The sequence below is a fragment of the Apteryx mantelli genome, chromosome 5, assembly GCF_036417845.1.
Source record: "Apteryx mantelli isolate bAptMan1 chromosome 5, bAptMan1.hap1, whole genome shotgun sequence".
Taxonomy (NCBI): Eukaryota; Metazoa; Chordata; class Aves; order Apterygiformes; family Apterygidae; genus Apteryx; species Apteryx mantelli.
This window is the reverse complement of record NC_089982.1, coordinates 68,927,217-68,940,063: the sequence shown is the minus strand read 5'-3', so window position 1 is coordinate 68,940,063 and position 12,847 is coordinate 68,927,217. Positions and strand designations below refer to the sequence as shown.

The 12,847-nt window shown below is 34.9% G+C and overlaps 1 protein-coding gene across 5 annotated transcripts in view; it reads left to right on the top strand.

The window, feature by feature from the left end:
- Positions 1–12,847, top strand: part of SLIT2 (slit guidance ligand 2) — a 257,918-nt gene that overhangs the window by 218,323 nt on the left and 26,748 nt on the right. For all 5 annotated transcript variants that reach the window (XM_067298185.1, XM_067298183.1, XM_067298186.1 and 2 more), the window contains 4 exons: positions 1,233–1,396; positions 6,817–6,941; positions 7,081–7,178; positions 8,623–8,762. In XM_067298185.1, coding sequence (XP_067154286.1) covers positions 1,233–1,396; positions 6,817–6,941; positions 7,081–7,178; positions 8,623–8,762 — 527 coding nt within the window. The remainder of the gene's footprint in view (positions 1–1,232; positions 1,397–6,816; positions 6,942–7,080; positions 7,179–8,622; positions 8,763–12,847) is intronic.

Here is a 12,847-nt window from a genome sequence, read left to right as displayed (position 1 = left end):
AACTTGCATAGAAGATTTGAAAGAGGGGGATGGAAACTATCTGAAAGGAAAAAAAATCATTTGTATGCAAAGTAAAATATCTGGGTGGATGTTGTAAAAGAATAATACTTTGATCCTTTCAGTTTCCGTTTTTATTTTCTTGAATCCGAGGTGTCAGCTATCAGCAACTTTCGTCGTATACTTTTGAGAGCATTTTAAAAACGTGTGCTATTCTCCTTTCAAATACATGTCCTATTGTTCCTGTATCTTTTTTTTATTGCCTAGGAAGTTATCCTTGCCAATGTTCTGATTTTAGCAGGGCAATTGTGTTATCTCAGTTCAGCCTGACATTCACTCTTGCAAATATGGACTAGACAAATTGTAGTTATTTCTCTTTCCATAGGAAGTCCCATAACACCAGGTTTGATTTTTGTTACTGCTCTGAGTTAAGCCTGACTGAACAAGTGTATATCATTTCTAGTGTTCAGCTGGAAGTCTGTAGCAATAATTAAAGAGAGAGCTTGCTGCTCAATGTGGCAGAAAAGTGTTTCTACTGCCTTTGCTTGCCAAGGATTTTCTTGTATCTCTAGAAGACCCACTGATCTGAAATAAGGTGTAGAGCAATCTGAAGGAAAAAAAAAACACACAAAACGTCTGGAAAAAAAAGGTAGTTCTAATGCTGCCTTTTTACAGTTTGTGCACGTGGCAAGATTATCTGTTGAAAGTTATATGATTATTTTATTTCTTAAATGGAATATGGGTGCTACATGTTTATAGAGCAATACAGTGCTTATATCCTCCATATTAACTACACAGCATATCATTATTCTCTGAGTTTTAGGAACATTTATAATTTCTAGGGGAAAAAAAGACATTTTAAAAAGTCTCTACAGAAGTCAATTCTAAAAATCTATAGCTAAATTATTTTTAAATAAAATATCAGTTTTATTCTACAGATGCAGCTGAACCTGGCCATTGCATACCAAAGGTGACACAGAGCTTATTAGTATTCACTCTCCAAAGCTCACAGTAATGCAACTAAAAATAGCTAGGATTCTGACCAAGTTTACTTCTAAGTTTCACACCCCCGCTTGTTTTAAAACCCAAATCCAGACACCTTCATGTGTGTAGGTTCCATATGGGGAATGATTTATGGTTTGAAAGGTTTTTTGCTGACCTCAGTTTTCTGGGTTTTGTTTTTAAAAGCATGCATTTCAAACATTATTCTCTTTTTGTTTGTCTGTTTTCCCTAGGGCTATTGGAGCAAATCCTCTTTATTGTGATTGCAACATGCAGTGGCTCTCTGACTGGGTAAAATCAGAATACAAAGAACCTGGTATTGCACGTTGTGCTGGTCCTGGAGAAATGGCAGATAAACTTCTTCTTACAACTCCCTCAAAAAAATTTACTTGCCAAGGTACTGTTTTTTGGGTTTTTTTTTTTTTCTTTGAAGTGTCAGTCTTGAATCTTTACAGATGAATAGTTGAGCTATGAAATAAGAAAGTCCTGTGTGGTCTAAATACATTTATTACAGCATCTTCACTCTGCTTTGTCATCATTCCTTCTCATACTTTTGGGATGTAGCAATTGATTCCATTCAGGAACTGTATTTATTTTAAGGCCTTCAATACCTATTTCTTTTCAAAGAGTAGATGGAGAAGAAAATTTCTTCCAATTTGTAGTGTAATATTTTCGGTACATGGATGAAGTACCTGTGCCTGTGTATAGGTACATAGTACTGTCTTAGTTGTGAGCTAAAATCTAAACACTTACACTTCTCTTAGCCCAAGAATGTTCTTTCCCTTCAGACTCTTTACAGTAAAAACTGTAAATACATCCATAATTTTTCAGGTCTGTGATCCTTGCAGTCTGCATTATCTCAGTGGTTTGTAACTGCATCAGTATGTCCAGAATGCTGTTTCCTTTGAAGTTGCAGAAGAAAGCATAAAAAAATGCAAAGCAAATGAAGGGTGTGATTACCTCTATAGATGTCTCATTTAAGAATGTTATTATGTAGAGAGGTTTCTCATAGTTTGAAACAAGGGTATTTATCTCCTTGTCGGTACTAACATTGTTGGCACATCTATCACAACACATATTATTGTGTGTTTAATTCTTGGGCCCTTTTTTGAATCTTACTATTTTTTTGTATTAGAAAAGTGTCTTTTTGACTCGTATGCGAAAGGGCTTGATTTGTTTTACTGATTAATCTTTCTTCCTGTCTGTTTTTCCCTTCTTAAATATTTTAAAAACACAGAAAACTTCTGCTGTAACTTTGTTTTTCAGACTCCTGGATTTAGAAACATTGAAATCCCAATTAAAAAAAAAAAAATCACATATGCTCCTACATATATGCCTCTTACTAAGCTTGTATTTATTTCTGAGGCATTAGATAAATATGATCTTAGGTTTTGTAGAAGTAACTTAGTCTCACAGACTGGGTAATCTTCAAGCTATTTTGACTGATTCATCTGTTAATGTGTCTCCAAAGGTGAGCTTAACCCCTTTGTAAATTCTTTCTTTAAAAAGTGATGCAACTCTGCCATAGTCAGCTCTCATCCCACGTTGTTTTTAGCTGGCATGTTCATCCTGCCGAGTCTTCTCTCCTCAGGTTTTCTGTCAAAAAATTTTCAGTAAACAAAAACCACTGAGAATCCAACCCATTCATTGTGTGTGCTGCTAATTAGTTGTCTTTCCCTTCAAATTCTTGTTGTAATTTTACAATAATAGATCTCTGAGGTCATATCAGTGTTCATTGCATACAACACTAATCTGTTGCAGAAGTCACCTAGTCTGATTTTAGATAGGAGATTTTCTGGCCTACCCAGTCATTTTCTCTACAAGCATCTACTGATCGTTATTGCAGATACACTTTTATTACCCATTGTTATAGGGTTATAAGTGGAAGAAGATTTGCAGAGACATGAAGGACCTGTTTAGTCCTTTTCCAACTCTTATCAGTTTAAAAAACTATGTCATGTCACCCTTTCCCGCAATCATTGTTACGTTTCTGTCAGACAATCCAGATAGTGTATCTTACTCCCTCTTGCCCATTGGAAAATATCCTTTTATATTTAATTTATATTATTATGCAGGGTAAGAACTGTATTTGTTTCACTTCCAAGAGTGGAGATCTGGTATTATGGATACCTTTGAGCGAAAATAATTTTCCTGCCACTATGCTTCTGTGAAGATGCTCATAATTACAGATCGCCACTAACCAGCTTTTCAGTGGCATGATGGCCCTGTAAGACATTATGTCTTTGTTACTCAAAGATAAGTAATTTTATCTTCTGCTTAAAAATGAACTGCTGAATAGGAATTAGGAAGATGCTATATTCCTACTAGAACCAGGATTTTAAACTATGAGTGAGGGGTTTATCTTTGGATATGTACGCTCTGTTGATGATCTGCTATTGTGTATATATTTACAGGAAAAGAATAACATGTAATTCCCTCTTATTAGTGTCTCTAGATTCACTTCAACGTGAAACGTGCTTGAATTTGGCTTACATAATGAATAATTCCTTGTGAAAACGAGCATTTTAAAATGAAGTCTCACTTCAGTTGTAAAGTTCCAGAAAAACACTGGAAGCACGTGAATTTAAGCCATAGAAATCATCCCTTAGTATTTTCTTCCTTCAGTTGTTTTTCTAGGTTTGTGGGTTTTTTTCCTTTCATATGTGGCCTCTAACAGACTCTCACTCTTTTACTTTCACCCCTTTACAAACCATGCCCTGCTTCTAGAGATCCCAGGGCCTTGTGGTTTTCTGATACCAGGTAAGGCTGTAAGTAGATCCGGAGTGGATACTCTGGTGGAGAGCAGACCTTCTGACCTTCCCTTTGTGCACCTCCAGCAGACTTCTTCCCTAAGACATGCATGCTTACTGTTCGTTTCCCCCTTCTTGGATGAATTTACAGCTGATTCTTCGTGATACGTTGCAGAGTGTAATTGTATGAACAGTTTTGTTATTCTAAAAGCCTGAGCTCTAGGATTGAAATTAACCATCTGCAATGGTTGTTGCCACTGCGTTGTACTATAATCCATGGTTTCATTAGCAGCTAGGTGTGTATATATGCAGTCATACATATATACTCAGTGTAGATACCGGTTTTGAGGTCGTATCGTAGATATCGTAGGAGTTCCTGACTCATAACAAGTCAGAGTTTAAAGTTTTTCTTCCAGCAGGTTTCTTTGGGAGCTAGTTTTGAGAGGGTTCATATTATTATTTTTTTCTTTAAAAATAGCAGATACTAGTGTACTAGTAGGTACACACATGTGAGTGCATATATATTTGTAAATAAAAATGCAGACAGTTTTTTACTGTTTACAAAAGAATAGTGATTTTTTTTTATTTTAAGGATAGATTTTTTTATTTAAGGTTTATTTAAGGATATATATGTCTATAATGTGAAAAAGTAAATAATAGGTTTTGAACCCAATTCTTTTTCATATACAGGTCTTTTAACACTTGCAGGCAGAAATAGGGAAGCAACAATATAGTACAAGCAAGAATAAGTTCCCGAACTGGCTTTCCATTAGAGATCAGTAAAAATATCTGAAACATTTCTGGGTTTCAATACTGTAGCTGAAAAATGATGAAGCAAAATATTAAAAATATTAACATAATAACTGCATATATAGTTTGAAATAAACACAAAATAAATGCAAATAAACACAAAATCAGACACAGTGTTGTTTACTGCCTTTTTAGTACTTTTTTTCCCCATTTTCTAGCTCAGTTTTAGAAGTGAAATGTAGATTTCTAATCCATTTAGGAAAATAACTCTCGTTACTGGGTTTGTTTGTTTTTTTAAATTCATGTAAAATCATTAATATTTTGGGGAAAAAAAATTGAGGCACAAAAGCATAGCACTCCAGGCTACAGCACAGTGTTATAATTTAAGAATTTTTTTTAAGTATGCTCCCTCTTGCTCCATATTTGCTTCACAAAACCTCTTGACATACACTAGCAATAATCAGCAATAGTCTGGAGTACACAGTCAGGATTTTCCAGATATTAATTCTATGGTATTTGTTTCAACTTGCCTACCTCTGTTGTTTGCTGCTTCTACAGGAACTTTAATTAGCTATAGATTTCTCTTTCAAAATAAGGTAATGAAGTACAAGAATAGTCAGTGATCCATATAGATTGTGACTTTGGCAATAAGCATCTTATCGCAGATTGCTGTGCTTATCTCTTTGCAATTGCTTGCAAGCTGTGACACAGAAGGATACCAGCAACTGCAGATTAAAAGAAAAATTTGTCAGCATCTCCCTACCTACCACCCCTACTGTATCCTTATAGTGGTATGGCTGGTTTCTATTGTCAGCTTCTTCCCAATGACGTGTCTGAGTTTAGTTCTGTGAAGAAGAATTAGTAAGGAAATTAAATTTAGGTTTAAAAAAAAGAGTGTGACATAGCATATCTCAGGAAAAATGAGGCCTGTTAGCTTGTTTGCTGTTTGGCTCATTTTGGAGAAAAAGTGTTCGGGAGCGATCAGGCAGTTTCACTAGCAGACCTGAGGAGTTTGCTTTTCTGTCAAGTTATTGAGAAAGTCACTGATTGTTCCTTAAAATTTACAAGTGATGGTTATTGGGTACTTAAAATTTATAATTAATGGTGTGTTTTCACACACGAAAGCTGAAAGCAAGCCAGAGGTGATAATATCATCAGGCAATGCAGCTGGAGATAGTAGAGAATGTATGTTCAGTTTCTTAATAGATTATAGTCTTTGCAACGCCTGTTTTTTCTTACATTAATGAATATTTGTCTTTCACAGAGATCTATGAAAATGAATTATTATTTAAGAGCTGGTGATCTGTAATTTTTAAGGAATAATGAGCTATTTCTTCAGTCATGTGACTAAAAAGAAAACCTAACAAGTGATGGTTCATGAGAATTCACCCTATAAAAGCTGCCTTAAAATTGTAAAATATCAGAAAATAAATAAATAGATATTTAATAAATATTTATACAATAGGAATAAGATTTATGTAGGCCAAAGCTCACAGCAGTTTGCCTTGTGAAGCTTAAGCTTTTGTCAGCGTTCTTTTCTAAATTCTGTTGTTGCAATCATTAGGACAAAGGTGTGAGCAACCTCTCCTTGCCGTTACTGTGAGAAGAGCGACTGCGAGCATGGCTGGCAGCCCCTGCTTACACACAGATGCATGGCGTAGTTTGCGTTATTTGTGGGTTCAGCATGTGCAGGAACGCACAGGACCGCGACTGGCCCTGTAAGGGAGCAGGTGGTAGGCAGAGCTCTTTACAGCCAGGTAGCTTGGAGAATGCAGTTTACAGCAGCACTGGCCGGCTGCTCTCGGTCTTCAGCCAACTTACTGATGATTTTAGCAGTTGATTTTGCCATCACTTCTTTGTGATCCCACAGTTTAAATTAAACCAAAAATACATTCAAAATAGTGTTCTCAGTAACACCGCCAAGATTGGAATCTGAGATAGGCTTTGCTTTCATAAGCAATTTTTATTCCCTAAAGAAACAAAAGCTGAAATTGTATTGTTCCTTTATAATACAAAGGAGAGAGAATGATCCATGGATCAGAACTGTAGATTTCAGAGAATGCAGGTACAGAAATCACTTTGGGGTGAGCTTCTCTTTGGTTTTTAAAAGTGATAATTAAGACCAGAAACCAAACCCAAATTTTACTTGGTCACGTCAAAAGAATTAAGGACAGTCCAGCATTCAATTCATGTAGAAAATGCCACGATAACTAAAGAATGAATACTATTTTACAATTTAAAGCAATATGGCAGATGCATCCTGTCAAGTATAAATTAGCAGTTGTTTGTTTCTGACTATCAAATCTGTATTTTTAAGGGCCTGTGGATGTTAATATTCTTGCCAAGTGTAATCCTTGCTTATCAAATCCATGTAAAAATGATGGAACCTGCAACAATGATCCAGTTGACTTCTACAGATGTACTTGCCCATATGGTTTCAAGGTAGGTACTGAATGAAGAGGAAAAAAAGCTTGCTGAAATGTGAGCTTTTGCTTCTCGATAGCCCTTATAAGACATTTTGTTTGGTTCACTTCCATTAGTGCCTACGTTTTCATAATTGATATTGTTGTTCTGTGCATAGGGTCAAGACTGTGATATTCCCATTCATGCCTGCATTAGTAACCCTTGCCACCATGGTGGAACTTGTCATTTAAAAGAAGGAGAAAAAGATGGTTTCTGGTAGGTTGTCTTTATTTGTAATAACAGAAGATGAAACTGTTGAGCCTTACGTGTTTAAATAATTTGAGTATTAATCTTTGGATTCCAGAGGCTTATAAGAAGACTCCACATTTGCTGGTATGCACGCCACCAGGGCAGACTTTGAGTGCTTCGGAAGTTTTCAGAAAATGTCACTGTCCTTGGAAAGCCTCTAAAGCTTTGGAACTGTTAAAAACAACAACAAACAATTGTGATTAGTTGAGGCATATCAGGTCAAGACAACATAGTGTTGACTCCATTATGCTAATTAATAGCTAGCTAGATCCCTGCTGAAAAAATCTCACAATTCATCTATTGTCGTGTGTATTACTTCACCAGACAGCATGTAAATGATAAAATGTAAATCCCAGTGAAACAGAAAATTAATGATTCATCTCAAACTCACTATGCCAACAGATAAACATGCTGTGAGCATTTTTAATCTGGAGTTATTTAATCACACAGTACAATTACTCCAGATGTACTTCATGAATTATGAAATAAAGTTCTTTAGCATTCTTATGTGAAATTATTAGGCATTTAATAATCTACACCTCAAGCTTGTTAGAAATGACACTTCAAAAAGAAACGATTCATTATTCTGCAATTCATTAGCACATTATTCTTGTTTTTTAATCCAAATTCTGCCCAAGGATTAAATAGTTTTCTATTAAAAATTAAGTGTATACACCTTAATATCATGCCTCTAGAATTTAAAGTGACATAGTCACGGTCACAGAATTTGACTCTTTTCATTTATTTGTTTAATCACTACATATTTTGAAAAGCAAAGCAGTCTATTGAAAATCAAAGCTGCAGAAATTATAGATACTGCAAATTACGTGAGATATATGCATGATCATCTTTGAGTGGGATTTTACATTTATTATCTTTTTTGATGTATGTGTACTGTATAAGCATATGTAAAAGCAAAAAATTACTGCTTTTGTTTATGTAGGCTTTGTCTCTATATATTAATACATATACTGTATATGGAAATGGTATATTTTAACTGAATAACAGAAGAATATAGTATTGCATACTAATCCTTGATCCTGCAAAGTCTTTTGCCTGTGCTTAACTTTGAAAAATTTTTCCATGATCACTTTCCATAAGAAATATAATTTAATCTTATAAAAGTGGCATGCATTTCAACCTGGAAAAGGAAAGTTCAGTGGTTTAATTTAAGAAACTTTAATTTAAGAAGCTAAGAAGTAAAACACAAATTTAGGCACCTTTCCTATTTTGTTTTGTATTTTTAAGATAAAAACATTTTGGTAGTATTCATATATGTTTTTACAGCATATTAGCCATTTGCCTAATGGGATAGTGATTACTAATCAATGTACCTATTAATTACAGAACTTCTTGTCCGGTCTCCCTAGCTAAAATGTCCTTGTAGTTAGTTTTGTTTTCTGTATTACAGGTGCACTTGTGCAGATGGATTTGAAGGTGAAAATTGTGAAATTAATGTTGATGACTGTGAAGACAATGACTGTGAAAATAATTCTACTTGTGTGGATGGAATTAACAACTATACTTGCCTTTGTCCGCCTGAATATACAGGTAGGAGTATAAGAGAAAGTACAGGTAATTCAAGAATATTCCTAGTAAAACAACAGTAAAGTTTCAGTTTGTAGGTGAATTAGTGGTACTTCTGCAATTGACTTGAAGCCAGATTTCCCACCATGTTCCTGTTATATTATTCCTTAATGCTCATTCATTGTCTCCTTTGTTAGTTTTGAAACTACAGCATTTTGTTATTTAAAAAATCTTTCAAAATGTGTCCCCCACCACTGCTTAGCTAACCCTGAAAGCCCAAAGAAGCAACCTTGTTGCTGTAGGAATCTGGAAATTACATATTCTACTTTTATCCTCTATTCTTCAGTTTACTAACGGAGCAGAGGAGGATTCTCCTTTGCTAGAAGGGAACTGGATGTGGCATCCCTGGGTGGCGTCCCACTGTCCGTTAGAAACATTAATGTAGAGTGTGATGGTTTCTGCTCTAGCACGCATGAAAGAGGTATTGTGAGAGAGAATGTAATTGTTCGTTTCTGTCAGTTGGAGGCCAGGCCAAAGTCCAGGAATTAATTCTACCCAACCATACTATATCTTCACTATAATCAGTCCTATTGCCCCTTTCCGGTAAGGTTTTCACTATCCTCGGGGAGCACTAAATTTGAATCCAGGAAAACTGGGAGGAGGTGAACTGTCAAGGTAATTTCACTTATTGAAAGCACAGCTAACTCCTATTTAAGCCAGGGTATTACCTCCAACATACAAATGATTTAAGATGTTCAAATTTAAAGTCAGTATTTAAATCTTGGAAACCCATAGTGAGTGGAGGTCTTAGAACACAGATAAAAGAAATACCATTTAAAAATAGAATATATGTATTCATCCAGTACCTATGCTGGGTAAGTGTTTGGAAGAAAGTCCCCATACAGAACAAGGGACAGTAACTAAAGCAGTACAGGTTAAAAGTAGCCCAAATAAGATATTTAAGAATAACTGGATGGTCCATATCTGGAAGAATAGACAATATTCTGTTTAGGCAAGATACCCTTTTGCCAGGTACTGCAACTGACAGTTCAAGTCTTAGAAACAAATAACAGGTAGGACCATTAATATGCACAGAGATATGTTTGTTCCTCTAATTAACATTTCAGCTGTATCTGAGTCAAGTTTCAGCCCCCAGGATCAATTGCTAATATCCTTTAAAAATGTGATCAACTACTCTACTAGGTAGGCTGGAAGAAAGCAAGCCAAGTCACTTCAATCCAGTTTTCCTGGTTAGAGGTTTTATGCTAACAGGTTTCATATACCTACTAAATAGTAGACAATTCATTTGCACATGCGTTCCTCCTCAGCAGCTTTGCAGTCTTTTGCCTGTGTTGTCCATTTCCTAGTTTTTTACATTTCTCTAGTTACATTTAGACTGCTGTAGTCGATAGCTTGATGTATTCATAATATCCTATGGGAAGGACTGTTTTGTATTAAATATCCATTGGAGTGGCACAAAGGATTGTTTATATGCACTAGTCTAATAATGTTATGCGCGTCTGTTGCATTTTGGTAGCTTTGTAATTGAAATTTACATTTTACATATTCAATCAAAATGTTAATTGTAGCATTTCTCTATCTATGTATCTGATTAGAACAAAAAGAAGAGCATAAACCTTGGTAACATTTTTCTTTTAATGTTTGTATTGCAGTTGTGGTTTTTCAGTCAAAATACAAAAAAGGAAATTTTTAATTGGATTGGTAACTAAGGAAATTCCAGCTACATTTCTTTGAAGATTCTACTTTTGTTGTTGAATAGTTTGTGCATAATTCCCAAAGGAAAATGCTATGATTTTATTTGACAAGTTTTTTTGTTTGCAAACTACATTAAAAAGAAAAAAAATTTGCTTTTATAGATGCAGTGCATACTCGTAATCAATACTGAAGTCAATAGGTCATGTGAGTAGGTGAGATCTTCTCAGCAGCTCTAAAATGAATCAAAATGATCTATTTTCAATGAGTAATTTTAATTGTTCTTTTTAAAAAAAAATTTTGAGATTTTAAAATCTCATCAGATTTTTTCCGCACCTCACCATAAACAAATACACACACATTTTTCTAAACATATGACAACAGAGCCTCAACTCATTTTATAGGTAAGTTGATGCATAAGTTGTAGAAAAAGTTCGGGTTTTTGATTCTATAGGGTACAGTACAGAATTCCACAATAGACTAGCTGTCTTATGTCTGAAGACAGGACACAATAGTGAGATCTAAGGTCAATCTTGAGATTAATTATAGGAGAAAGTATAAAACATCAAGCTAGTCCAGAGGTCTTCACATCCCACCATCCCTGATCTTGCATAATAATTAAATAACCTTCAGTGTTATAGAATTAGAGTGCCAGTAGTCTGGATGCATCAGGATCTAGAAATGGTATTGTTCAGAATATAAAATAATCTTACAGTTGCCTCAATTGTGTATGAGTTACCAAATTATTTATATGAAATTTTTCTCTGCCCTGTAACCTGATTTGAAAGATAAGTAACTGAATCCTGGTCTAGTACAGATAAGCTGATTTTCATGAGGAACCTCTTAAACCTTTGAATTTCAATATGTGTTGTAAGAGGTTAAAATGAGATATGCGTATTGCTAAATTTTTGGGGGTGTTTTTTTGTTTTTTTTGTTTTTTTATGAAAGGTATTTTTCACTTAGTGAATTCCTGTACTAGCTAAGCAAAAATAAGTTAATCATCAGGAAAATTGAGTGTATATATAGTAGGTAAAAATATTTTTAAATACAAAGATATTATCTCTGGCTCAGAAAGTCCCTGAGCTGTCAGTTGCTGGAGGCTGGGATGGTGTACATACCAGGAGAATATCACCACAGGCTTGTCCTGTTTGCTTTTAAGTCTGTTGGCAATACTTCGAATTGTCTGGTTTCAAGATGTCATGGTCATATCTGTTGAATGTAGAAATGCACCAGCCCAGACTATTTTTCTGGGTGAATGGTTGTCTGCAAATAGGCTCTGCATTTTAGTAGCGCAAGATAAGGAAGAAGTTGGTTGGAACCTGCTGATGTGAAATGTAAAGCATTCTTCTTTGAAGTTTTCTTTATGCATAGAGGACTTGCTGGAATCTCAAACTACCTCTGAAAATACAAATACAAAAATACAAAAAATGCTGTAAAGAATATTTATAGGGCAAAACCAAGCCGTCACATTTTGCCTTTTCTAACAATCCCTAGAAAATTGACACTTTTCTCAAGTAAGTAGTATTGATTTAAAAACAAATAAAACGCCTGTTGGCTTATGTTATTGTTTAAGAATCAGAAATCCATTTTTCCCTGATTCAGTTAAGTTTTATGATTACCTCCCCAATTATGGTTGGAAAGACAAAGAATGGTATGTGCACTGTACCGTGAGCTTTCTTAAGGTCACAGAGCTTAACTGTGAAATCAACAGTAAGCGTATGGGATCAGTGGACATTCAGAGTGTCTGACGAAACCTTGAGAAATAAAACATTTGAAATACCTCACTATGTCCTGCACTCTTTAACCTTGCTATTCTCTTAACATTACCATCTCCTTTATTTTAACCGCAGTCCAGTAAATGTCAGGTCATTATATGTACATTCTATAGATTACAGATGATCATTTCTCTTGCTCATTGCCATCAGTCATTAGATCACAGATCTAATTGATCCAAAAGTAAAACCTTTCTTATGCCAGCAGCGACATATACTTCTTACCTTTTCTGTTTGTTTTGCTCTGCTATAGGTAAAACTCTGAAGCTTGCTTCATTTTGCTATGTCAACCTCTCTGCTGCTATAGTTGTGCATTAGCTTAATGTGCTATGCTGTTGTATTACAATGTAAAAAGTCTCTTGTCTCTTCTGTCTTTGTCACTGCAAGCTGCTAATCTGAATGAAGTGGAAAAAGGTCAGTTGTCTTTTAAGCCTATTTTCACTTACTTTGGTTTCTCACTTTCCTTTCCTTAAAGGTGCATGGATTTCAGTTCTTAAAAATGATCAAATAAATTTTATTTAGATATCATGTAGAAAGCTCACTGTAAATCCTCAAATCAGGCACTTGGATCTTGCTATGAATACGTGTCAAATGAATGTCATTGAAAATACACATTGCTGTGTA